This window comes from Schistocerca americana, chromosome 8, assembly GCF_021461395.2.
Source record: "Schistocerca americana isolate TAMUIC-IGC-003095 chromosome 8, iqSchAmer2.1, whole genome shotgun sequence".
NCBI lineage: Eukaryota > Metazoa > Arthropoda > Insecta > Orthoptera > Acrididae > Schistocerca > Schistocerca americana.
In genome coordinates this window covers 258,096,626-258,123,035 of record NC_060126.1, presented here as the reverse complement: position 1 = coordinate 258,123,035, position 26,410 = coordinate 258,096,626, and the positions used below count along the sequence as shown (strand labels likewise).

Here is a 26,410-nt window from a genome sequence, read left to right as displayed (position 1 = left end):
CCTGTTTGGCTGCAAGGTGGTGAAGAAATGCGCGGGAAGCATGAACTCGTTGGTGCATGTGGTCTTCAGTCAGCATGCGTGGCATCCATGTTGCGCACACCTTCCGGGTAGTTCAATGTTTCCGTTAAAATTCTGTGAGCAGTGCTTTGGGAAACCTCAGGAACCAATGTGCAGAGATCATCCAGCATGAACCGCCGACCCTCACACATGCTTTGCTCTACTTTCAACATTGTCCCCTCAGAAATTGACAGTCTCCCACTCCTTTGTTTGTCATGAATTTCAGTCCGACCAGCTGCAAACTCTCTACACCACTTACAAACATTTTTGACATCCATGCACGACTCACCATACACTTCCATCAATTGGTGATGGATTTCAATTGGTGCAGTGCCCTTTGCATTCAAAAACTGAATAACTGCGCGCAATTCGCACTGGATGGTAAAATCCAACAGGAGCTCCATTCTCAATGGCTGCCAAGTCGAGACTGAGAGCAGTGTGCGCATGTTTACACACAGTGCTTGTGAAGCACTCTTCATAACAGTGTGACCAATTGCCATACAAACAGAGTTCTGTACTTATAAAAAAAATAGGAGACCTTACTTTTGGGATTACCCTTGTATATGTAAAAATTATCAACTGTGTTATTAAGTGGTTTAACAATGTATCTTCATTTTACAATATTCATGTATTTCTGAATATGATAATTATAAATTTGTGTACCTGTTGTATATATTTAAGTTGACAACATCCATACAATCCTGCTTGTCTATGGATAGATAAATAAATAAATTAAATAAAGAAATAAACTTTTCAAATTTGGGTTTGCAGTGTGTCTATGGATGACTGTATTATTATTCACAAAACCCTCTTTTGTAACAAAAAAATTGTTTTAGTTGGCAAGTAATGGAACCCCAAAATATTACTCTGTGTGTTGCAAGAAACTGAAAATAGTTAATATATGCCATCCTGGCATCCTCTAAAGTACAAACATTTGAAATAACTATGTGAGCCAAATGGGATGAATTAAGTTTATGTGAAAGTTTCATTACATGGTCATTAAAATAAAAGTTTTCATCAACATACATCCCTAACAATTTTGTATATGTCACTCTGTCTACAGCTTTGTCACCAAACACCAGATCAAGGTTTACGTTCTGGCTTATTTTTTCAAATTGGATGTATTTTGTTTTGTTCACATTTATGGTCAACTTATTTGCATTGAACCAAGAGTGGACATTCTTTAGCCTTTGATCAGTAGTTGTTTGCTGCTGTTGCTTTGGTGCACTTATTTCACACTAGTAACATCTGTGAATAGTATGACATTTTCTGCACCATCTGATGTGTGGGTGTTTTTTTATATAGACAAGAAAACAAATGGGATCTATGGTACTGCCTTGTAGTACTCCTATTTGCACTTTTTGGCACCTGATACTATATTTATTCTGTGACAAGTTAGCTGACATCAGTCTTACAATCTGTGTACTGTATTATAGGTATGATTCAAACCACTTTTACCCTGTCCCTTGAATAGCCAATACACCCAATTTTTCTAAAGGAATATATGTTTAAGAGTATCAAGTGCTTAGGAGAGATCTAAATTTATTCCTACTAAACTATTGTCTTTTTCTAGATTTTTGATTATTTGTTCAGTGTAGGACACTATTGCTGTCTCTATATTTTCACCTGCCTAGAACCTACACCACTTTCTGTTTAGCAGTTTATGTTCATTTAGATATTTGTTGATTCTGTGCTTAATCAATTTTTCTAATATTTTGGAAAATGTCAGAAAAAGTTATACTGGCCAGTAGTTTTCTACTTATAACTTGTTGGCATTTTTAAATAATGATTTGACTTTTGAGATTGTCATCTTTTCCAGAAATATGTCTTTGCTAAATAATGAGCTGGCTATGTACGCCAAGAACCTAGAAATTTCTAGAGCTGTCATTGTTCTGATGGATACCAGCACCTCATACAGTGGTGCCTACATTTTTGGTTTTAGGCTTTTTATCACTTTTAACACTTCCTGTTCATTTGTTGGCTCTACCCCATGCTACAAGTAGTTTCTGAAATTTCTGCATTTCTCTCTGCAAAGCTCCAGGAAGCCTTAAACGTTTTGAAGATATGGCCTTGTCAGACACAAAGAGCCATTCATTGTTAATGCCACAAAAATACCAGCTATGTCATCAATTGAAGCAATTCCTATGCTTTCAAAATGAGAAACTTTATGGTAATCAATTTTGAAGGTCAGTTTTCCCTTCAAAGACAAATGATACATGGTGAGCATTTCAGAGTGATCAAAAAATGGCTAGACTTGGCCAGCCTATTGAGCTGAAATGCTTATATTTAGAACATGGGCAAATTAAGTCTGCTTGACATCAGTCAGATGTGTTCAAAAAGCAAAAATACAAATAATTATGACTCTTTGGTAGTATGTAACCATGGTTTAAAAATCATGTTTGTTAATTTATGACATTTCTTTTTTGCTTTTGGTTTTTGAGATAAATATATCTGTCAGACAACTGGCACCCTGCACAGAAACACGATGGCAAATTTTAACCTAATTTACTCAATAATTATCAAAAATATGGATTTTCATGAATAATATTACAGTGTGTAATGGAAGATTGTAACAATGTACTGCAACAGCCCTCTTGGGTGTATATGTGGAACTGACAGTCTGGAGCAACAAAAACATACATAACTGTAATAAAGCAATCCTATCTTCTCACAGCTTTGAAATCTATTGGTACAATGATAATGCATCTGGTTGATACAGATTTTTAGCTTCTTCATACACATGGAGCTAATTGCTCAAAATGCCAACTTTACAGAAAATATTAAAAATTGAGTATTGTGAGCAATGGAACTAATTGCTCAGAATGCCACAGTCTACAGAAAATATTACAAATTGAAAATTTTGAGGAATGCAAATATTATGAACAATTCACTAAATTAGAGTTGAAGTTTTATTGGAAACCTATACAATTTTTCAGTTTTATTATTATCATTATTATTTTTTATGGATTCTTCCATCACTTAGGGGTAGAACAATTCAATATTTATGGTTGAATAACAAACAAAATGTATTTGTTCAACTGATTTTTGTTTACTTCTAACTAGCTGTCGGCTTATTGGGCCATCTACAGGAAACGATCGATTAGTTTACTTTCTAAAAATGATATTCACCGAAGAGTCATGCAATTGAGCAGTTATTTTATTTTGTTTTCGCTACCTGCTTCAGCAACTCATTATGCCATCTTCAGACTCCATATACATCCCTCAAAAATAATCAAAATGGGGCCCTATGTGTCTGGATTTTGCGAATTATCAGGTGCTTCCTTTGAAAACTTGACTTGCCATTTTAGAGGCAATACATTTAACAGTGTCTACTTTTGTCTGAAAATTAACAATATTGTGAAAAAGAAAGTTACTATTCACCAGAAATATACCACACACACACACACACACAGACACACACACACACACACACACACACACACACACACACACATTGCACACAAACACAAGCACACAGACACACACTCATGCAAACGAAATGCACACACACATGACTGCAGTCTCTGGCAAATGAAGCCACACTGTGAACTGCAGCACCAGTGCACGACAGGAGTGGGAACTGGGTGGGAGTAAAGAGGAGTCTGCGGCATGGAGGTGGAGGGATAGTAGGATGGGGTGGTGGACAGTGAAGCGGAACTGGGTGCAGGTAAGGACGAGGCTACGGCAGGGAGGGGGAGGGATAGTAGGGTGGAGTGGTGGACAGTGAAGTGCTGCTGTGGAGCATGCAGGGATGAGGCAGAGAGGGGGTAGGGCGGCTATGTGCAGGCAGGATGTTAGATGGAGGACTGTAAAGTGGTGGGGAGGGGGTAGTGGAAAAGGAGAGAAGTAAAAAGACTGGGTTCAATAGTGGAATGAGAGCTGTGAGGTGCTGGAATGGGAACAGGGAAGGGGCTGGATGGGTGAGGGCAATGACTAACAAAAGTTCAGGCCAGGGGGGTTATGGGAATATAGGATATATTGTTCCCATCTGCACAATTCAGAAAAGCTGATGTTGGTGGGAGGGATCCATATGGCACGGGCTGTGAAGATCATTGACATGAAGGATGTCATGTTTGGCAGCATGCTCAGCAATAGGTGATCCACTTATTTCTTGGCCACAGTTTGTCGGTGGTCATTCATGCAGACAGACAGTCTGTTGGTTGTTATGCCCACATAAAATGCAGCATAGTGGTTGCAGCTTAGTTTGTAAATCATGCGGCTGGTTTCACAAGTAGCCCTGCCTTTAATGGGATAGGTGATGTTTGTGACCAGACTAGAGTAGATGGTGGTGGGAAGATGTATGGGATGGGACTTGTATCTAGGCCTATAACAGGGGTATGAGCCACGAGGTAAGGGGTTCGGAGCGGGTATTGTGTAGGGATGGACAAGTATATTGTGTAGGTTCGTTAAGAGGCAGAATACCACTATGGGAGGGGTCACAACGATAATGGGTAGGACATTTCTCATTTCAGTTGCTCCTGTCTAGGGTGGTCCTGTGTTATGAGGGGAATGCTCCTCTGTGGTAGTACGGTGGGACTTTGGGAAGTAGTGGGAGATTAGAAAGATAAGGCATGGGAGATTTGTTTTTGTACAAGGTTGGGAGGATAATTACGGTCTGTGATGGCTTCAGTGAGCCCCCCAGTATTTTTCAAGAGGGACCACTCATCACTGCAGATGCAATGACCATAGGTGGCTAGGCTGTATGGAACGAGTGGGAGCTGATGAAGTGGAGGTATTGCTGGTGGTTAAAAGGTTTGATATGGATGGAGGTACTGACATAGCCATCTTTGAGGTGGAGGTCAACATCTAGGGATGTGGCTTGTTGGGTTGAGTAGGACCAGGTGAAGCAGGGGAGAAGGTGTTGAGGTTCTGGAGGAATGTGGATAGGATGTCCTCACCCTTGATCCAGATCACAAAGATGTCATCAATAAATCTGAACCAGGTGATGGGTTTAGAATTCTGGGTGTTTAGGAAGGATGCTTCTAGATGGCCCATGAATAAGTTGGCATAGGATGGTGTCATGCTGGTTCCCATAGCCATAACCCAGATTTGGTTTTAGGTAATGCCTTCAAAGGAGAAGTAATTGTGGGTGAGGATACTGTCGGTCATGGTGACTAGGAAGGAGGTTATTGGTTTGGAATCCATCAGGCATTGGGAAAGGTAGATTTCAACAGTGGTAAGGCCATGAGCATTAGAGATGTTAGTGTAAAGAGAAGTGATATCAATAAAGGGACAGGAACAGTGGAGAGTCAGTGGAGGAAATGGTTGGTGTCTTTTATATAGGAGGTAGGTTCTGAGTAATAGGTTGAAGGTGTTGATCTATGAAAGAAGAGATTCTCTCAGTGGGGGAAGAGTAACCATCCACATTGGGGCGATCTTAGGTGGTTGGGTTTATGGACTTTAGGAAGCATGTAGACGGTAGGAGCGTGGGGAGTGGTAGGGGTGAGCAGAGAGATGGACTCTGGGGAGAGGTTCTGGGATGGGCCTAAGGATTTAAGGACTGACTGGAGGTCCTGCTGGACTTATGAAATTGGGTCACTGTGGCAAGGTTTGTAGGTGGATTTATTTGACAGCTGGCAGAGTCCTGCCAGGTATCCTTGCGGTTCAAACAACAGTGCTGGAGCCTTTGTCTGCAGGTAGGATTATAAGGTAGAGCTCAGTTTCTAGATGGTGGACTGGTTCTTTCTGCAGATTAAGGTCAGTTTGCATGCTGAGAAATTTGGGGAATGATGGTGAGGCAAGGTTCGAGGTTAAGAAATTCTGGAAAGTTAACAGGAGGTGGTTTGGGGTCAGTGGCGGTGGATCACAGTTGGGTGGAGGAGTGAACTGAGTTAGGCAGGGTTCAACATTGGCCTTTGGTTGAGTCTGATTGATAGGGTCAGTGGCAAAAAAGTGTTTCCACAGTAGGGACCAGGAGAAGGAGAGAAGTTCTTGAACAAGTCGTGTGCAATTATATTTGTGAGTGGGGCAAAAGGTGAGGCCTTTGGAAAGGACTGATATTTTTGTGGAATTAAGGTTTCTGGAGGAAAGACTGTGTTTTGGTCCGTTTAGGTTCTGGATTCTGTGTAGTAGTGGGAGGGAGTTTTGGAGGGTGGGATAAATGTAGTAGGTCTGTGAGAGGGGATGTGGGAGACATTTGGAGGTTGTTGTAGTAGTGGTGGGCAGTGGTACTCCAAGGCAGATGTATGAAGTGAGCAGGGTGGAGAGCTTTTGAGGTGGTGTTGTGCATGTTGCACTCATTCCTGGAGGGCAAGAGTTTCAATGTGTTTCAGGAATTGGGATTGTGTAGTAGGAGAATTTTGTGGATAGAGAGAAGGTACTGCAAGGAGGTTTGGGCTTGGTTGATATGGTTTTGCAGGGCTATGTCGGTGATGGCTTAGGACTGGAGGAATCTAAATAGGTGGAGGTCATTGTGGAAGGAGGAGTGGTAGCCAGAGATGGGTAATTTGAAGGTAAGGGCATTTGGGGCCAAGCAACAATGCAGGGACACTATGTGGGACTGGGTTATGGCTATGGATAAGGAAACTTTTCTGAATTAATGCAGATGGAAGGAGCAAGGATCCATGGTGGTGGAAAAAATGCGAAAAATTTCATAAATAATATAGAATTATGCCTGAAAAAATTCACCAAAAAGGTACCCAAATACATGTGAAAAATCGTGAGAAGGATGAAATGGAGGCAAAAGAGGGGAAGAAGAAGAAATCTATGGGAGTCAACAATAGCGAAAGGTAAAAACTCTCTAAAATTAGCAGGAAGGCACAATGAGATCAAATAAAAGATATAAATAATATATAAATATATTTTACTGTGTGTAGCAGGTCTGAGGGTGGATAAGTGTTAAGAAGGGGGGCAGCAGATGTGACTGGGTGAGGTGGAATAGTGGGACAAACTGGGATAGAACAAAGAAAGAGTGGAGGGTGGGGAGGGGTTCATAGAATGAGATACAAGATCGTGTGGTGCCAGAAACATGCGGGAAATAACACATGACATTATGGGAGAGTGGCACAGGGACAGTGATCAAGTTGAAGGTATAGGTTTAATGATATTGGTGGAGACATAATATGTTGCACTAAAAATCAGTGTGGTCTTGCAGCCGTCTGTTGTGTGTGGCTAAGATGGTTGATACAGCGAGGCTCGTAAGTAGAGCATGCAGTGCTGTTTGTAAGGCGGCAAGATAAACACAGGAAACAAGAGAAAGAATGATGGACATTGAGTATAGTGATGCATTAGAAAATAGTAACAAAGGAAAACATCACTGGATTAGGATCAAAGAAAAGCCATCAAGCAAAAATCACACAATGTAAAATCTAGGATGGAATGTAATTGCTGCTGCTCTCATTGTTGCTTCTGTTACTTACGACTGCAGGTATGTGTGTGTAAGTTGCATTTGTGTGTGTGTGTGTGTGTGTGTGTGTGTGTGTGTGTGTGTGTGTGTATTTGTGTGTGTGTGATCTATTTTCGATGAGGGCCTTCCTGGCCTAATGCTTTATTTGTAACAGTCTTTTTGTTGTGCCAGTCTGAGACTCAGCATCCCCAGTCTATGGTGAGCAGTAACTTTCCTTTTCATTTACTGTTATATTCCATCCTGGTCTTTCCATTGTTTGATTTGTTTGAAAATGCTGTTCTGACACTAGCCTGGATGTATGGGATAACACATGGTCTAGGGGTAGTGTCTTTGATTAGTAATCAAAACGTCCTTTGTCCCAGGTTTGAATCCTGCCACTGCTTAAATTTTAAATAATAATCAGCATTGGTGGCTGAAGATTTCTGGCAAAGAAGTCACTCTCATTCTGCCAATGGCCTTGTCAAAGAGGGCGGAGGAGTGGACAGAGTTTCAGGGCACTATCTTGCCATAGGGATGCGAAACTGCCCCTAAAGGAAGAAGAATCAGCAATAATCAATGGCATGAGGATGTACAAGGCAATGGAAACCACTGCATTAATGACACATAATATGTATCCACAGGACATGTGGCCTGTAATTGAAAAAGTGTCATGATGATCTCTCCATTGGCAAGATTCCAGAATAGTCCCCATTCAGGTCCCTGGAAGGGGACTGCCAAGGTGGAGATGACCATGACAAAAAGATTGAATAATTAATGAAAGGATAATGCTCTATGAGTCTGGATGTGGAATGTCAGAAGCTTGAATGTGTTAGGCATACCAGAAAATCTGTAAAGGGAAATGCAAAGGCTCAATCTAGATATAGTAGGGGTCAGTGAAGTAAAATGGGAAGAAGACAAGGATTTCTGGTCAGATGAGTACAGGGTAATATCAACAGCAGCAAAAAATTGTATAACAGGAATAGGATTCATTATGAACAGAAAGCTAGGGCAGAGAGTGTGTTACTGTGAACAATTCAGTGACATGGTTGTTCTTATTGAATCGACAGCAAATCAACATCAACAATGATATATAAACATAGGCTTCTGTGACCATTGTCACATTCAGTAAAAAAATTTTCTGGGTTTGTGACACCATTGTCAATATATTATATATATTGGTAGTTTTATATAAACTACCAATGTTTCAGTCCCTGTTGCAAGTGACCTTCTTCAGGATGTTTTATATATATTGTCAATATGGTCAAAAACGCAGAAAAATTTTATTGAATCAATGACGATAGTTCAGGTATACAGGTCAACATTGCAAGCTGAAGATGAAGAGATAGACAGAGTATTTGAGGATACTGAAAGGGTAATACAGTACATAAAGGGAGATGAAAATCTAATAGTTATGGGGGACTAGGATGCAGTTGTGGGGGCTGGACTAGAAGAAAAGGTTACAGGGGAATATGGGCCTGGGCAAGGAATGAGAGAAGAGAAAGACTAATTGAGTTCTGTAATAAATATAAGCTAGTAATAGCAAATATGATATTCAAGAATCACAAGAGGAGGAGGTACACTTGGAAAGGCCATGTAATACAGGAAGATTTCAGTTAGATTACATCATTGTCAGACAGAAATTCCGAAATCAGATACAGGATTGTGCAAGACATACCCAGGAGCAGATATAGACTCAGATCACAATATAGTAGTGATGAAGAGTAGGCTGAAGTTTAAGAGATTAGTCAGGAAGAATCAATACACAAAGAAGTAGGGTACGGAAGCACTAAGGAACATTTTAAGTTATCTAAGGCTATAGATACAGCAATAAGGAATAGATAAGCAAGCAGTACAGTTGAAGAGGAATGGACATCTCTCAAAAAGGGCCATCACAGAACCAGAAAATGGTACAAGATGTTCAAAATTCTGAGAAAAATAGGGGTAAGCTATAGGGAGAGATGGATAATATACAATATGTATAATAGCCAAGAGGGAATAATCAAAGTGGATGACCAAGAACAAAGTGCTCAGATTAAAAAGGGTGTAAGACAGGAATGTAGTCTTTCACTCTTACTGTTCAATCTGTACATCCAAAAAGCAATGGTGGAAATAAAAGAAAGGTTCAGAGTGAAATTAAAATTCTAGGTGAAAGGATATCAATGATATGATTCACTATGACATTGCTATCCTGAGTGAAAATGAAGAAGAATTACATGATCTGCTGAGTAGAATGAACAATCTAATGAGTACAGAATATGGAGTGATAGTAAATTGAAGAAAGACAAAAGTAATGAGAAGCAGCAGAAATGAGAACAGCAAGAAACTTAACATCAGGATTGTTGGTCATGAAGTATATGAAGTTAAGGAATTCTGCTACCTAGGTAGTACAATAACCAATGATGGATGGAGCAAGGAGGACAGCAAAAGGAGATTAGCAATGGCAAAAAGTGCATTCTCGGCCAAGAGAAGTCTACTGGTAACAAAGACAGGCCTTAATTTGAGGAAGAAATTTTTTAGAATGTATGCCTGGAGTACAGCACTGTATTGTTGTCATGAAACATGAACTGTGGGAAAACTGGAACAGAAGAGAATCGAAGCATTTGAGATGTGATACTATAGATGAATGTTGAAAATTAGGTGGACTGATAAAGTAAGGAATGAGGAGGTTCTTCACAGAATCAGAGAGGAAAGGGATATGTGGAAAGCAATGACAAGAAGAAGGGACAGGATGACAGGACGTGTGTTATGACATGAGGGAATGACTTCCATAGTACTAGAAGGAGCTGTAGAGGGCAAAAACTGTAGAGGAAGACAGAGATTGGAATACATCCAGCAAATAATTGAGGATGTAGGGTGCAAGTGCTACTCCGAGATGAAGAGTTTGAGAGGTTGGCACAGTAGAGGAGTTCGTGGCTGACTGCATCAAACCAGTCAGAAGACTGATGACCAGAAAAAAAGTAATATGTTGTACCATGGAATGGAAGGCAGCATGTTTGTGTGTTACTGAGCATTGTGAACATGAGGGTGTTTCAATGTCTGTTGTTGTGGGTTTTCTGTAAATTTTGAAACTGTGTGTATTTGTAGTGATATCTATGTTAAGGTCTAAGAAATTAATGGATTTTTCAGCAATGTCCATGATGAACTTTGTGTTTTTGTCTAGTGGGTTTAGATGTTCACCAGTATTGTGCAATTAAGGGAAACTGCTGTTGCTGAGACAAAAATAACTCTATCCAAGATAATACTGCAATAATCTGCATTTTTCCTTTTCATGGCTTAACTGTCCGAATGGACGTTCTCTATTGATTGAAATGACTGTTTTATTAAATTTTTATAAATAACTAATTATATTCAAACTGTTCTTTGGAAATGAAGTGGTTCATTATTTCATCAAGATTCTAAAAATTATGATAGTTTCAACTTAATACAGAAGATAAACATTGTAAGATTCTTTTTCAGAATGATGATGTGTAATAGCCATTACTACAGATTTATTTGCAATAATAAGACTCATAAATTATTGTTTGTGACGAATTTCTGATACTTCAAGACATTACAATTGCATTGTACAAATTTTATTTGTCTGAAGAAATACAGGTTTCTGACTTCCATCTTGTTATCTTTCAGGAAATGTGATCCAACCCAACATGCTCCACCAGAAAGGCAAAATGAGAGGATGCTGCAGGATGTTTTTCCATATATGCCCAAACTCAGAGAACTTAGTCTTGCAAACTGTGATATTACTGTGTTTCCAGAAAATACCTTTCATAATTTAGAAAATCTGAGAAAACTGTCCATACACCAAAACCCATACAGCAAGTTTGAACAAGGGATATTTCAAAATTTGAAGAAGCTTAAGTACTTGAATATGGGCTATATTGCATCAGAAGAGGATTTGGAAATAGATTTTAGAGGCCTTAATGAACTTGAAGTTCTTGATGCTACTCATACTAGACTTCCAGTGACAGAATATACATTTTGTAACTTACCAAATTTAAAAGAATTACAACTTAAAGAATCAGAACTACTAACCTATGATCCAACAGTTTCAAAATGTTTGACAAATCTGGAAGTTTTAGATCTGTCTGGTAACCAAATATTATGTGATCACTTTTATGAAATATTCAATGAAAGCTTGAACCTAACCAAATTAGGAATGTCTGACTGTGAGTATCATAATTTGAAGGAAGAATCAATTGCTGGGTTTGTAAGAAACCTGAAACAATTAAAATTTCTTTCTCTTGAAAGAAATAAGTTCACTTCCATGCATGCATTAAAGTTTGTAGGAGACTTAAATAACTTGGAAACACTTAATCTAAATGGAAACAACTTAATTTCATGGGATAATGATGTTTTACCCAGTACTGTGAAGTTGAAAAATGTATTTATTGCCTCAAATCAAATTACTGGCATCAGTAGAGGAATGATGAAGGATTTCTTAACATTGAACACACTGGATGCATCAAACAATCCATATCTCTGTTACTGTAGCTTAAGTGATTTCAATAAGTTTGCTCAATTACTTAGCGAACGAAAGAAAACCTGTGAGAAGTTTTGTGCAATGACTGATGGTATACAGCATCAAAAAAATTCTTCATGTCTCGAAAAATGTAGAAAGGAAAGCAAATATAACAAAGATTTACAACAAATGATTGATAATGTCAATGGCAGTTATAAAGCTGAAGAGATTACGCTGGAAATTAAAGGGTGGCATGAAGGAACATATCAATGTTTAGACAGATCTGGCAGGACAAATATTCAGAATTTTCAGTTTGAAAACTGGCAATGTTTTCCTAACAGGATAGGTTACTCATCACCGGTAAGGATGAAAATTCTTCTAAAGCTCTTTCAAGTAAAATAATAAGAATGATACATCTTAATGGACAAAAGTATTGACTTCTTGCCATTTATGTAACATTTCCTAAAAACTGTCTGTGTGTCTGTGTGTGTGTGTGTGTGTGTGTGTGTGTGTGTGTGTGTGTGTGTGTGTGTGTGTGTGTGGGTATGGAGGAAGGGTGGAGAATATTGACTTACTGCTCATAAATGTAATGTCAGTTGGATCCAACGCAAATGTAATGTCAGATGGATCCAACTACACACAAAGCAAGGTATGCCCAGTTTCACTTCTGCCACATTACCTGAAGATTGCAGAGTCCCCTTTAATGATCTTGAATAGTTACACTTATTTCTAGTGTATTTATTCATAAACATTCTTTGCTGATAATGAAAAACATTTCACCTTAATTGTTGTCTGCGTAATCACAAAAAAAAAACTTTAGCAACCAAACAAAGGTAATGAAACACAATGTGAGAAATTGAATATGGTAATAAAAATAGGGATGGAGTGGGAAGAGAGAAAAGGTATAAAAGTAAAAGGAAAGGTGAAAATAAGTAATGTTGGGCAGTGAGGAAACAGTAAGAGATGTGAAGTTAATGGATAAGGGGTGAAATAGGGGAAAGGGAAGAGCTGAAAGAGGACATACAAAGCAGAAGACTTTCACATAAATTGATATGAGCTGAGTGTACACCAACACAATAAATGATTATTGCTACAAATTCAAAACCATCATGCAAATCAAAGGGAAAAATAAATGTGATAGTTAAATGTGCCTGCAGACAACACATCCTGATCATAAGCTTTGCCTTTCACTTCAGCCTATATTAGATGTACATTTTTGACTGCAAATTTAATTACAACAATCAGAATTAATTTAAGACTTCCTGAAGGGTAAAAGCTGTGTGCGAGACCAGGACTCCAACTCAGGCCCTAGCATTTTGCGAGCAATGCTCTTACTAACAGAGGTACGCAGGCACAGCCCACAATCCATTCTCACGCTTCACACTTCTGCAGTACCTCTTTCCACTTTCCAAATTCACAGAAGCCTTCTAGTTGAAGGGTACACAGGGTGTTCAATGATGCTTAAGACAATAAATAAACTGAATTTTCAAGGACAGTTTTAGTTTCTTTCTGGGGTCATATTGTGCTTAGTTCCTAACCAATTTTAATTAATTTTGTGACAAAATCCACAAAATTTGAATATATATAGGAACAAAAGTTGGGCTATACTCTTGCAATGTAGCTGCCTGCTGTGCTCCCACTGAAAGAATTTTCACTCTCGTTGACCCAACACCTACAAATAACTGCCTAAAATCTAGCCTCAGACATCAAATATACAGGGCTATTACAAATGATTGAATGATTTCATAAATTCACTGTAGCTCCATTCATTAACATATGGTCACGACACACTATAGATACGTAGAAAAACTCATAAAGTTTTGTTCAGCTGAAGCTGCACTTCAGGTTTCTGCCGCCAGAGTGCTAGAGAGCGCTGTGAGACAAAATGGCGACAGGAGCCGAGAAAGCGTATGTCGTGCTTGAAATGCACTCACATCAGTCAGTCAGTGCAACGACACTTCAGGACGAAGTTCAACAAAGATCCACCAACTGCTAACTCCATTTGGTGATGGTATGCGCAGTTTAAAGCTTCTGGATGCCTCTGTAAGGGGAAATCAATGGGTCGGCCTGCAGTGAGCGAAGAAACGGTTGAACACGTGCGGGCAAGTTTCACGCGTAGCCCGCGGAAGTCGACAAATAAAGCAAGCAGGGAGCTAAACGTACCACAGCCGATGGTTTGGAAAATCTTACGGAAAAGGCTAAAGCAGAAGCCTTACCATTTACAATTGCTAAAAGCCCTGACACCCGATGACAAGGTCAAATGCTTTGAATTTTCGGCGCGGTTGCAACAGCTCATGGAAGAGGATGTGTTCAGTGCGAAACTTGTTTTCAGTGATGAAGCAACATTTTTTCTTAATGGTGAAGTGAACAGACACAATGTGTGAATCTGGGCGGTAGAGAATCCTCATGTATTCGTGCAGCAAATTCGCAATTCACCAAAAGTTAACGTGTTTTGTGCAATCTCACGGTTTAAAGTTTACGGCCCCTTTTTATTCTGTGAAAAAAATGTTACAGGACACATGTATCTAGACATGCTGGAAAATTGGCTCATGCCACAACTGGAGACTGACAGCGCCGACTTCATCTTTCAACAGGATGGTGCTCCACCATACTTCCATCATGATGTTCGGCATTTCTTAAACAGGAGATTGGAAAACCGATGGATCGGTCGTGGTGGAGATCATGATCAGCAATTCATGTCATGGCCTCCACGCTCTCCCAACTTAACCCCATGCGATTTCTTTCTGTGGCTTTATGTGAAAAATTCAGTGTTTAAACCTCCTCTACCAAGAAACGTGCCAGAACCGTGAGCTCGCATCAACGATGCTTTCGAACTCATTGATGGGGACATGCTGCGCCAAGTGTGGGAGGAACTTGATTATCGGCTTGATGTCTGCCGAATCACTAAAGGGGCACATATCGAACATTTGTGAATGCCTAAAAAAACTTTTTGAGTTTTTGTATGTGTGTGCAAAGCATTTTGAAAATATCTCAAATAGTAAAGTTATTGTAGAGCTGTGAAATCGCTTCAGTCATTTGTAATAACCCTGTACTGACCACCTCCTTCATCAAGTTTCCACCATCCTTACCCATTTACCTCCTAGATCCCTACACACTACTGTTGATACCACCCCTCTATACACCAACAATCCTCATGCCCATGGTCTTGCCATCATCAAACATATCCTCTCCTAACTTCCTTCAGACTCCAAATGCACTGCCTCCTTCCTCATAAACCTTACAAACAGTATCCTGATCCACAAATACTTTTCCTTTGAAGAGAAGGTACCAATGTATTCATGAGCTGTCTAGAGGACACCTTCCTAGCCTTCCAAACTCCCAACACCCAGTCTGGTTCAGGTTCATTGATAATATGCATAATCTGGACTCAGCACCAAGACACCCTACCCATATTTCTTCACAGCCTCAACACATTCTCTCCCATTCTCTTCACTCGGTCCTCCCCTACCCAACACACCACTTTCCTGGACATTGACTTCCACCTCTCTGATGGCTGCATCCATACCTCTGTCCACCTTAAACCCACCACCAATCAAAAGCAGTTGCATTTTGCCAGTTACCATTCTTTCCACAGTAAAACATCCCTGTCATGCAGCCTAACCAACTGTGGACAGCATATCTGCAGTGATTAGAACTTTTTTGCCCAGTATGATGAAGGTCACAAAAACTTTCACAGACAGGCAATACCCCCCCCCCCCCCCCCCCCCCGCCCCGCCCCCAGTCCTAGTCCACCAACAGATTTTCTGTACCATATCCTCATTCAATCTCAATTCTCTCACAACCCCAAAAAACCAGCTGCAAAGGAGCACCTCCTCATCCCCCAGTATCACCTTGGACTGGAATAACTGAACCATATCCTTTGCAAGGGCTCTGATTATCTCTCATCCAGCCCTGAGATAAAGGACATTCTATCCAAGATGCTTCTCAACCACCTGAAAGAGGCGTTCTGTCACTCATCCAACCTACACAACATCCTAGTCCATCTTTTTACCACTCCCACTCCCAACCCCTTGCCACAGGGACAATATCCCTGTGGGCAGACGAAGGTGGAAGACCTGCTCCATCCATCCACCCAGCACTCTCTTCTCCAGTCCTTTCACAGGCTTATCCTATACCCTCAAAAGCCAGATCCATTGTGAAAGCAGTTATTTTGTATACCAACTCTGCTGCCAATCTTCTTATATCTGTATGACTACCAACCAGCTGTCTACCAGGATGAATGGTCACTACCAAACTGCTGCAAAGAACAAAGTTGACCACATGGTTGCACAAATGTGGTGAGCTTAACATGCTCAATTTCAGCCTGCCTGTCTGGATTCTTCCCTCCCATTACCAGCTTCAATGAACCATGCAGGTGGGAGATATCCTTACAACACTCCCTCCACTTCCATACTTGTCTGGCTTCAGGCTCAGGAAATCCACTGCCCTTGCAGCTTCATCCAAAAATTTAGCTTGTCATCCCCTCCTGATTCATGTCCCCACATTGGTTTCAGTGTGTGATACTCCCCACCAGCGCACTACATCCCTAGTCCATATACCTACCACCCTCCCTCTGCATTCTTAGCCAGTAAACGAGTTGCTCCCTCCAAACTGCAAATTACACCCCCAGTCCCTATCCCTACCTCCCTCTGCCTCTACCCATCCCACCCAACACTAGCCCCACCTTGACCAGTCTACCTTCGGAAACAAAACCTTGGCACTGTTAGCCCAGGCATAAGTGTATATATGCATGTGTATGTGTTTTCTGTGCGTATTTTATTCTAGATTGTCAAAGTGTGACTCTGAATGCTGGCAAGTTTTCTTTCTTTTGTTTGCATCTCTCAATAACTCTACACTTCTGCTTTTCAATGAGCGCTCTCCTCTAATCCAAAAGTATTACAATTATATATTTTAATGAAAATGTACAAAGATAGCACATTTATACGCACATATGTTACAATGAAACTTTTTCAGACTTCATTAAATGTTTTCATATTGTCTGTTCACTGTGGTCTACAGCTCAAGGACTGGTTTTATGCAGCTCTCATGCTAGTCTATCCTATGCAAGCCTCTTCATCTCTGCATAATTATTGCAACCTATACCAATATGAACCTGCTTACTGCAATAAGGGCTTATTCTACCTCTAGATTTTGTAGCCCCCCACACATCCCTTTACTACCAAATTAATAATTTGTTGATTCTCAGGGTGTGTCCTCTTACAAATCCTTTCTTTTAGTTAAGTGGTGCCATACATTTATTTTTGTCATTATTTGATTCACAGCCTCATCATTAGTTATCCTATCTAACCATCATATTTTCAGTATTCTTCTGCAGCATCACATTTCATAAGCTTCTATTCTCTTCTCTAGTGTTTCATTCCTTAATTTAATTCTCCTGGTATTGCAAGATTTAATTAAACTGCATTCTGTGAGCCTTGCTTTATACTTGTTCATATTCAACTTATAAATTCTTTTTGAGACACTATTCCATTGCTGCCTCTGACAGAATTGTGAAATCATCAGCAAATATTACAATTTTTATTTTTTTCTTCTCACCCCTTCACCAATCTTGTCACCCACAACTTCCAAATTTTGCCTTGGTTTCCTTTATGGTTATTCAGTATACAGACTGGACACATTAAGGATAGACTACAACCCTGTTCCACTCCATTCTCAACTACTGCTCTTTCCTATCACCTATATACCGCATAATTTTCTATCACACAAATCTAGCCATGCAAAATACCCAATCATCAGTCATTGTTTTGGGTTGTCAAAAATGAATCTCATTATATATTTTTGTAGTAATTCATTAACTTTGTTGTCTACCATCCCAATATTTCTTTTAGGTAATATATATTTCTGCATGGGTTTTACAGAACTTAATGGCCATAAAGTGTTCTCTTTCACAAGTACAATTTTTCCTGCTTTTTTATTTTATTTTATTTTTTAATTTTCTCTCTCTCTCTCTCTCTCTCTCTCTCTCTCTCTCTCTCTCTCTCTCCAAATATATACTACTTTCTCATCTTTCTCAGAGACATTGCTCGACAAGAATATGGAAAAACATTGAGAAATGCATCCTTGAACATAAATGCAGATGCTAGCCAAGCCTGCAGGTGGTGCTGTTGTATTTTATCATGAGAGTCACCTGTACAATGCCATCAATATCTTGCAAGTGCCACTCATGGTCAGAACAGTGTTCTTTGTAGTGAGTGCTTTACATCACAGCTAAATGAATTTGAATGTGGGCACATCGTTGGTCCTCATACAGTGGGTGCTTCCATAACCAAGGTGGCCAAAGTAGTTTTTGTTTCAAGAGGCCCCACATCAAAGATTAATATCACACACTGGGGAAGTGAAAAAACATCATTCACTAAGCCACAACATGGACACAAGTGTGTGTTGAGTGATGACAGATAGCTGCTGAAGATGATTGTTATGAAAACAGTTGCAAGCCACTGCAGAACTAAATGTTGCAGTTGTGAACCATGTCAGCATCAAAGCAACACAAGGGAGCTGGAAATTACTGGTTGAACTGGAATTGCAAATCCACATACCAGTGATGCAAATTCTGAAACAAGAAATTGTGGAGCCAAAGCCATAAAATCTGGACTATGTGCCAATATAAGAATGGTATTCAGTTAGAAGATTCTCATTCTACAATGTTTCCCTTGATCTGGCATATGCCCTCCAGGGCCTACAATGCAGACTGCATGCGGCCATAGTGAAAAACGGTAGATGTTTGGTGACGATTTGGGCAGCCATAGAATGGTATTCCATGTGCCCGATGGCTACACAGCAGGATGAACTTCTTGCCAAGGATTATGTGATCATTTTCACTGATCAGATCGAGTACATGGTTCAATATTTGTTCCCCAGTGTTGACGTTGTGTTCCAAATTGCCAGGGCTGCTCTTCACACAGCTGACTTCATCCAGAATTAGTTTTGTGAATATGATGATGAATTGTCAAACCTCCCCTGGCTACAACAGTCACCAGATCTCAAGATTATTAAGCCTCTGTCATCTACTTTGGAAAGAAGGGTGTGTGATTGCTATCCACCTCCATCATTGTTACCTCAATCTGCCAAATTTTTCAGGAATAATGATACAAGATTCCCTTGAAAATCATAAAGAGCCTGTATTTATCAATTCTAAGGTGATAGGGAACTGTTCGGAATGCCAGTAGTTTTCCTACACCATATTGTGGATGTTAATATGTTGTGTGTTTGGTGTTTCCACATTTTTGTCCACCTCCTGTGGTATGGATGTCTGCTGCCCACTGTATGCATTACATCCAAAGGTTTGCTTGGTAGTAAAATGTGTTACCATTGCACTAGTCATGTAGAAGATCAAAACATATTTGATTGATATCACTGACAGTTCTGCAATCGCTGTATTTTCTTTCACATAGTTTGTTCCATATTGGTGGTTTAGTAGCTTGTTAGCCTGTAAACAACAGACCTTGTATATTCATTATAACTTGTTTTATATTTTGGTGATGTGACATTAACATTTAGTTTTGAAGTGTACCATTTTGTATGAGGCTGACAATGTCCTGTGATGATTAACAAACTGCTCCGATCCTCAAATTTTGGAGTAGATATTTACAATAGCTCATATTTTAATGAGAATTCTCTTATGAAAACCAATTTTAATTGGTTTCTCAGTGGGGATGAGCACACATTTTTGGAATTAATTACAATACATTTATTCAGTAATGTGGCACAACAGATTTTCGAGACTCCATGAATATATATTCATTGGCATCATGGTATAGTGTCATAAAGTAATAGTCATTGTAACCACCTGTGAAAGCTGCAAATGCATATATCTTTGGAAACGGCCATCAAAAAACTGATTTAGGATGCTACAACATTTTCATTCAATTATATATTATGTCCTATGCCTCTGCTTCTTTCCTTATAAAAAAAGAAATTCAGAACTGTAAGTTTATATGTATGTGGTAAGAGAGTTAGTGTTCGTCAGTAAAAATTTAACAGCTCTCACTGCTGTGTAGTCATGTAAAAACATATGACATTAACTGAACTCTACAGTCAAAGTTGATAATTATCTTCCACTAATTGTTATGTTATATGAAACCTTGTTATGGAAGATAATGATTATATAAGAGATTATTCCTTGATTATTAGTTCATTCATTGTTTCAAAATGCTGCCAACATCTTAGTATTCATATTTCTGCAATGAGTTCATTACTTTTTTACTTTTTTAAATCGATGATGTACTTTTTTTTTATTTTTTTATTTTTTTTTATTTTACATGCATTTACAGTGTTGTTATCATTGTGGTCATGATCATCCTTGTTGCAGTCATTACTATGGAGACTGGCTTGCTATAGCTTTCTGAGCTCATCCACCTTGTGAAAGTCTTTTCAACTCTATGGCTAATGTACCCTACATATGTTTGAATTTACTTACTGTATTCAATCCTTGATATCCCACTGCAATTTTTACTCTCCTCTCTTTCCTCCACTACCAAATGAATTAACTATTTCTTGATGATTCAGGACGTGTCCAATAAACTTGTCTCTTCTTTCCATCTAGGTGTGTGTAAAATTATTTTTCTCCCCAATCCAATCCAGTACCTCTTAATTAATTACTTGACCATCTAATCTGCACGTTTTTTTTTCTGTAGCACCACATTTATAAAGCTTGTGTTCTCTTACAGTCTGTAATATTCATAATTTACAGTACATTTATGAACATTTAATAAATAGCGGGAAAAATCATATCAGATTTCCAATAGTAGACTGTAAGCATCACAAACCATCTTGAAGTTCATATCAACAAAATAGCAACTGACTCTGATCAGCCCACAGCCTACAAATAATGAGAAAATAATACTAGTAAATATCTTATCTGCTGTAATATTTGTGACTTTTTGACAATTATATTCTAGGAAGAGCAAATAATGGCAACGTGGAAGATTGTTGTCATTGTACTGAGCTGTGTCATAGTACTGATGTTGGGAGTATGCTACTGGAAATGGAAATACATATATCAGTTTGGTCGAGCAGTACGCAGTGTCACATTGCTCCGTCTGCTGGATGATGAAAAAAATTGTCCCAATAATGGAGAAGTCGGTGCTGGATCAGCGTTCTCTTATGACGTATTTATATCATACAGTGATCCCAATAGACAATGGGTACTTGAAGAGCTGGTGCCAAATTTTGAGGAAAACTCAGATCTCAAAGTATGTCTGCATGAAAGAGATTTCCAGGTAAGCCACAATTTTTTTTCCTTAAGGTATGTATATATGATAAGTTCTTAGTGTTGGATATATAGGTCATAATGATGTTTTACAGAAAAGCTAATACAACTTAACTTAATTCATATTTTCTATTGATATGCATATTTTTTAATGCACAGATTTTATTAATGCACAGATGTCACTCAGTTCTGTGGGAAACTCGTTGTTCTCTTACTGAGAGACTGAAACATGAACATTTTTCTTTTGAAGAGGAGATTCCCTTTTTCCCATTACTGAATTCAACTGAATAACCCAAAATCAGACTTGAATTATTTTGCACAAATTACAAATTAACAGCATTCATAATGCAAAAATGATCAATGAATATCTCACCTTATAATGGATCAGTGAAAGTAATCAATGTCTGAAATGTAATATCGACAGGTAAAAACTCTACTCACCAACTTCCGGCAGGAGAAAATATTTAAAACATTTGAAAATGCCGGAGTTTCTGGCAGATAGAAGGGCAGTGAAGGAAAAGGACTGGTAAGGTTTACAAAATGAGAAGAATTATGGAAAAGTGGCCTAGAATGCCAGGTGATGCAGATTTACTGGATGATGGATGGGATGGGTCTTTCCTTCTCATCTACATCTACATCTACATCTACATTTACACTTCGCAAGCCACCAAACGATGTGTGGCAGAGGGCACTTTACATGCCACTGTCATTACCTCCCTTTCCTGTTCCAGTCACGCAAGGTTTGTGGGGAGAACGACTGCTGGAAAGCCTCCATGCGTGCTTGAATCTCTCTAATTTTACATTCGTGATCTCCTTGGGAGGTATAAGTAGGGGGAAGCAATATACTCGATACCTCATCAACAAATGCACCCTCTCGAAACATGGACAGCAAGCTACACCGTGATGCAGAGTGCCTCTCTTGCAGAGTCTGCCACTTGAGTTTGCTAAACATCTCTGTAACACTATCATGCTTACCAAATAACCCTGTGATGAAATGCACCACTCTTCTTTGGATCTTCTCTATCTCCTCTGTCAACCCAACCTGGTTCGGATCCCACACTGATGAGCAATACTCAAGTATAGGTCGAACGAGTGTTTTGTAGGCCACCTCCTTTGTTGATGGACTACATTTTGTAAGGACTCTCCCCATGAATCTCAACCTGGTACCCACCTTACCAACAATTAACTTTATATGATCATTCCACTTCAAATCGTTCCGCACGCATACTCCCAGATATTTTACAGAAGTAACTGCTACCAGGGTTTGTTCCACTATCATATAATCATACAATAAAGGATCCTTCTTTCTATGTATTTACAATACATTACATTTGTCTATGTTAAGGGTCAGTTGCCACTCCCTGCACCAAGTGCCTATCCGCTGCAGATGTTCCTGCATTTTGCTGCAATTTTCTAATGCTGCAACTTCTCTGTATACTACAGCATCATCCACAAAAAGCCGCATGGAACTTCTGACACTATCTACTAGGTCATTTATATATATTGTGAAAAGCAGTAGTCCCATAACACTCCCCTGTGGCATGTCAGAGGTTACTTTTAATGTCTGTAGACATCTCTCCATTGAGAACAACATGCCGTGTTCTGTTTGCTAAAAACTCTTCAATCCAGCCACACAGCTGGTCAGATATTCTGTAGGCTCTTACTTTGGTTACCAGGCGACAGTGTGGAACTGTATCGGATGCCTTCTGGAAGTCAAGGAAAATGGCATCTACCTGGGACCCTGTATCTAATATTTTCTGGGTCTCATGAACAAATAAAGCGAGTTGAGTCTCACATGATTGCTGTTTCTGGAATCCATGTTGATTCCTACAGAGTAGATTCCAGGTTTCCAGAAACAACATGATACGTGAGCAAAAAACATGTTCAAAAATTCTATAACAGATTGACGTCAGAGATATAGGTCTATAGTTTTGCGCATCTGCTCGACGACCCTTCTTGAAGACTGGGACTACCAGTGCTCTTTTCCAATCATTTGGAACCTTCCGTTCCCCAAGAGAATTGCGGTACACGGCTGTTAGAAGGGGGGCAAGTTCTTTCGTGTACTCTGTGTAGAATCAAATTGGTATCCCATCATGTCCAGTGGACTTTCCTCTGTTAGTGATTCCAGTTGCTTTTCTATTCCTTGGACACTTGTTTTGACGTCAGCCATTTTTTCGTTTGTGCAAGGATTTAAAGAAGGAACTGCAGTGCGGTCTTCCTCTGTGAAACAGCTTTGGAAAAAGGTGTTTAGTATTTCAGATTTATGCGTGTCATCCTCTGTTTCAATGCCATCATCATCCTGGAGTGTCTGGATATGCTGTTTCGAGGCACTTACTGATTTAACGCAAGACCAGAACTTCGTAGGATTTTCTGTCAAGACGGTACATAGAATTTTACTTTCGAATTCACTGGACGCTTCACACATAGCCCTCCTTATGCTAACTTTGACATCGTTTAGCTTCTGTTTGTCTGAGAGGTTTTGGCAGCGTTTAAACTTGCAGTGAAGCTCTCTTTGCTTTCGGAGTAGTTTCTTAACTTTGTTGTTGAACCACGGTGGGTTTTTCCCATCCCTCACAGTTTTACTCGCCATGTACCTATCTAAAACAAATTTTATGATTGCGTTGAACTTTTTCCATAAACACTCAACATTGTCAGTGTCAGAACAGAAATTTTTGTTTTGATCTGTTAGGTAGCCTGAAATCTGCCTTCTATTACTCTTGCTAAACAGATAAACCTTCCTCCCTTTTTTATATTCCTATTTACTTCCATATTCAGGGATGCTGCAACGGCCTTATGATCACTGATTCCCTGTTCTGCACTTACAGAGTCGAAAAGTTCAGGTCTGTTTGTTATCAGTAGGTCCAAGATGTTATCTCCACGAGTCGGTTCTTTGTTTAATTGGTCGAGGTAATTTTCGGGTAGTGCACTCAGTATAATGTCACTCGATGCTCTGTCCCTACCACCCATCCTAAACATTTGAGTGTCTCGGTCTATATCTGGTAAATTGAAAGCTCCACCTAAGACTATAACATGCTGAGAAATTTTATGTGAAATGTATTCCAGATTTTCTCTCAGTTGTTCTGCCACTAATGCTGCTGAGTCGGGAGGTCGGTAAAAGGAGCCAATTATTAACCTAGCTTGGTTGTTGAGTGTAACCTCCATTCATAATAATTCACAGGAACTATCCACTTCTACTTCACTACAGGATAAACTACTACTAACAGCGACAAACACGCCACCACTGTGGCTTTGTAAAAATTTCACTAGAATTTATCTCTGGCAGCTTCGGTGCTTTCTATCAGCACTTGAAGTTCCGGTACTTTACCACTGCGGCTTTGACAGTTTACAATTACAATACCGATTGCTGCTTGGTCCCCGCATGTCCTGACTTTGCCCTGCACCCTTTGAGGCTGTTGCCCTTTCTGTACTTGCCCAAGGCCATCTAACCTAAAAAAACACCCAGTCCATGCCACGCAACCCCTGCTACCCGTCTCCTGTCTCATTTATTTGCATGTTCCATGGATCATAATTGTGACCTCTTTTTAGGATATGAAATGAGTCAAATTTACAAATATAGTACATCTTCTTTGCAGAAAATAGGCGGACCATTTACATACTTCTACACATTTAGAAAATCTTAAACACAGTAGAAAGAGCTGTCAAGCAGGTGTGACTCCAGTTTCTAGTTGTTCTGTTTGAAGTTAATTTTATTATCAGTTAAATTCTTTCTATAAATGGGTAGGTGGTCAAAGATTTTAATAGCTGAATATTACAGTCCTTTTTGTGCCACACTAAGTTTGATAGATGAAAAATCTAAATATTTTCTCCTTATAGTATTATATTTATGAATATCATTGTTGTTTTCAAACTGTGGTTGACTGTTGACAACAAACTTCATCAGGGAGTAAGTGTACTGTGATGTTGTCAGAATACTAAACTGGTTAAAGATCTTACATTAGGGGTTGTAGACTGGACTCTACATATTTTCCTTACTACAGACTTTTGTGTAATATCACTCTTTCCTCGAAGGTTACTCTAGTGAATGGGAATAAGAAAAGTAAGTCAGTTTTTTACAGTTTCATCTCCCAAATTTGATACTATCCATGAAGCAAAGCTGCAGAATGTTTAAGAAAGTCTGTAACATGTAGCTTTGAGTTAAAACTCTTATCAATGTAAACACCAAATATGATATCAATATAATGGAAGGAAACATTCCACGTGGGAAAAATTATATATAAAAGACAAAGATGAGGTGACTTACCGAACAAAAGCGCTGGCAGGTCGATAGACACACTAACAAACACGAACATACACACAAAATTCAAGCTTTCGCAACAAACTGTTGCCTCATCAGGAAAGAGGGAAGGAGAGGGGAAGACGAAAGGAAGTGGGTTTTAAGGGACTTCCTTTCGTCTTCCCCTCTCCTTCCCTCTTTCCTGATGAGGCAACAGTTTGTTGCGAAAGCTTGAATTTTGTGTGTATGTTCGTGTTTGTTAGTGTGTCTATCGACCTGCCAGCGCTTTTGTTCGGTAAGTCACCTCATCTTTGTTTTTATATATAAACACCAAATATGTTAGACTATTCTGTTTCATTTTCAGATTTACCCTCATGCATTATTTCAAACAGTGTGGTCAAGCATTGTGCAGTCCTGAAATGCATGTATCGCCTTTTATTTAAGTTCAGTAATGATCTATATGCAGAGAATCAGATTTTAAAACTCCCTGGCAGATTAAAATTGTGTGCAGACTGAGACTCAAATGCAAGACCTTTGCCTTATGTGAGCAAGTTCTCTGCTGACTGGGTTACCCAAGCATGACTCATGATCCATTCTCACAGCTTTACTTCCATCAGTCATACTTGGGTAGTCCAGTTGGTAGAGCACATGCAAAGGTCCACATTCAAGTCTCAGTCTGCACACAATTTTAATCTGCCAGGAAGTTTCATATCAGTGCACACTCCACTGCAGAGTGAAAATTTCATTCTGGAATTAGATATCAATTTTCAAGAAAATGTTATTTACATTTTCAGTTGCTGAATTTGGGCTTGATTATAATATTTGAATTGTGAGCAAGGAGAACAGTTTTTGCCTCTTGGATATGTGATGGAAGGTCACATATGCTGGTATACAGGGTGTTCCAGGAGGAATGGTTAATATTGTTGTATGACACTTGTGGTCTATAAAGTCAGAAAACTGCCTCATATTGGTCTAAAAAAACTACTTAAGCTACAATGTATCCACATTGCATGAGATTTTCAGTATTCTTGACACCCTTAGTGATTATTCCCATTTCTAAGATGTTGTTTAATTGTGTACACTCCTTGAGTCTCTTACTGCATCCTTTTA

General features: G+C 39.3%; 1 protein-coding gene across 1 annotated transcript in view; it reads left to right on the top strand.

The window, feature by feature from the left end:
- The window catches only part of LOC124546011 (toll-like receptor 13), a 177,644-nt gene that overhangs the window by 123,200 nt on the left and 28,034 nt on the right, over positions 1-26,410 (top strand). The window contains exons 7-8 of the mRNA XM_047124982.1: positions 11,006-12,197; positions 20,756-21,076. Coding sequence (XP_046980938.1) covers positions 11,006-12,197; positions 20,756-21,076 — 1,513 coding nt within the window. The remainder of the gene's footprint in view (positions 1-11,005; positions 12,198-20,755; positions 21,077-26,410) is intronic.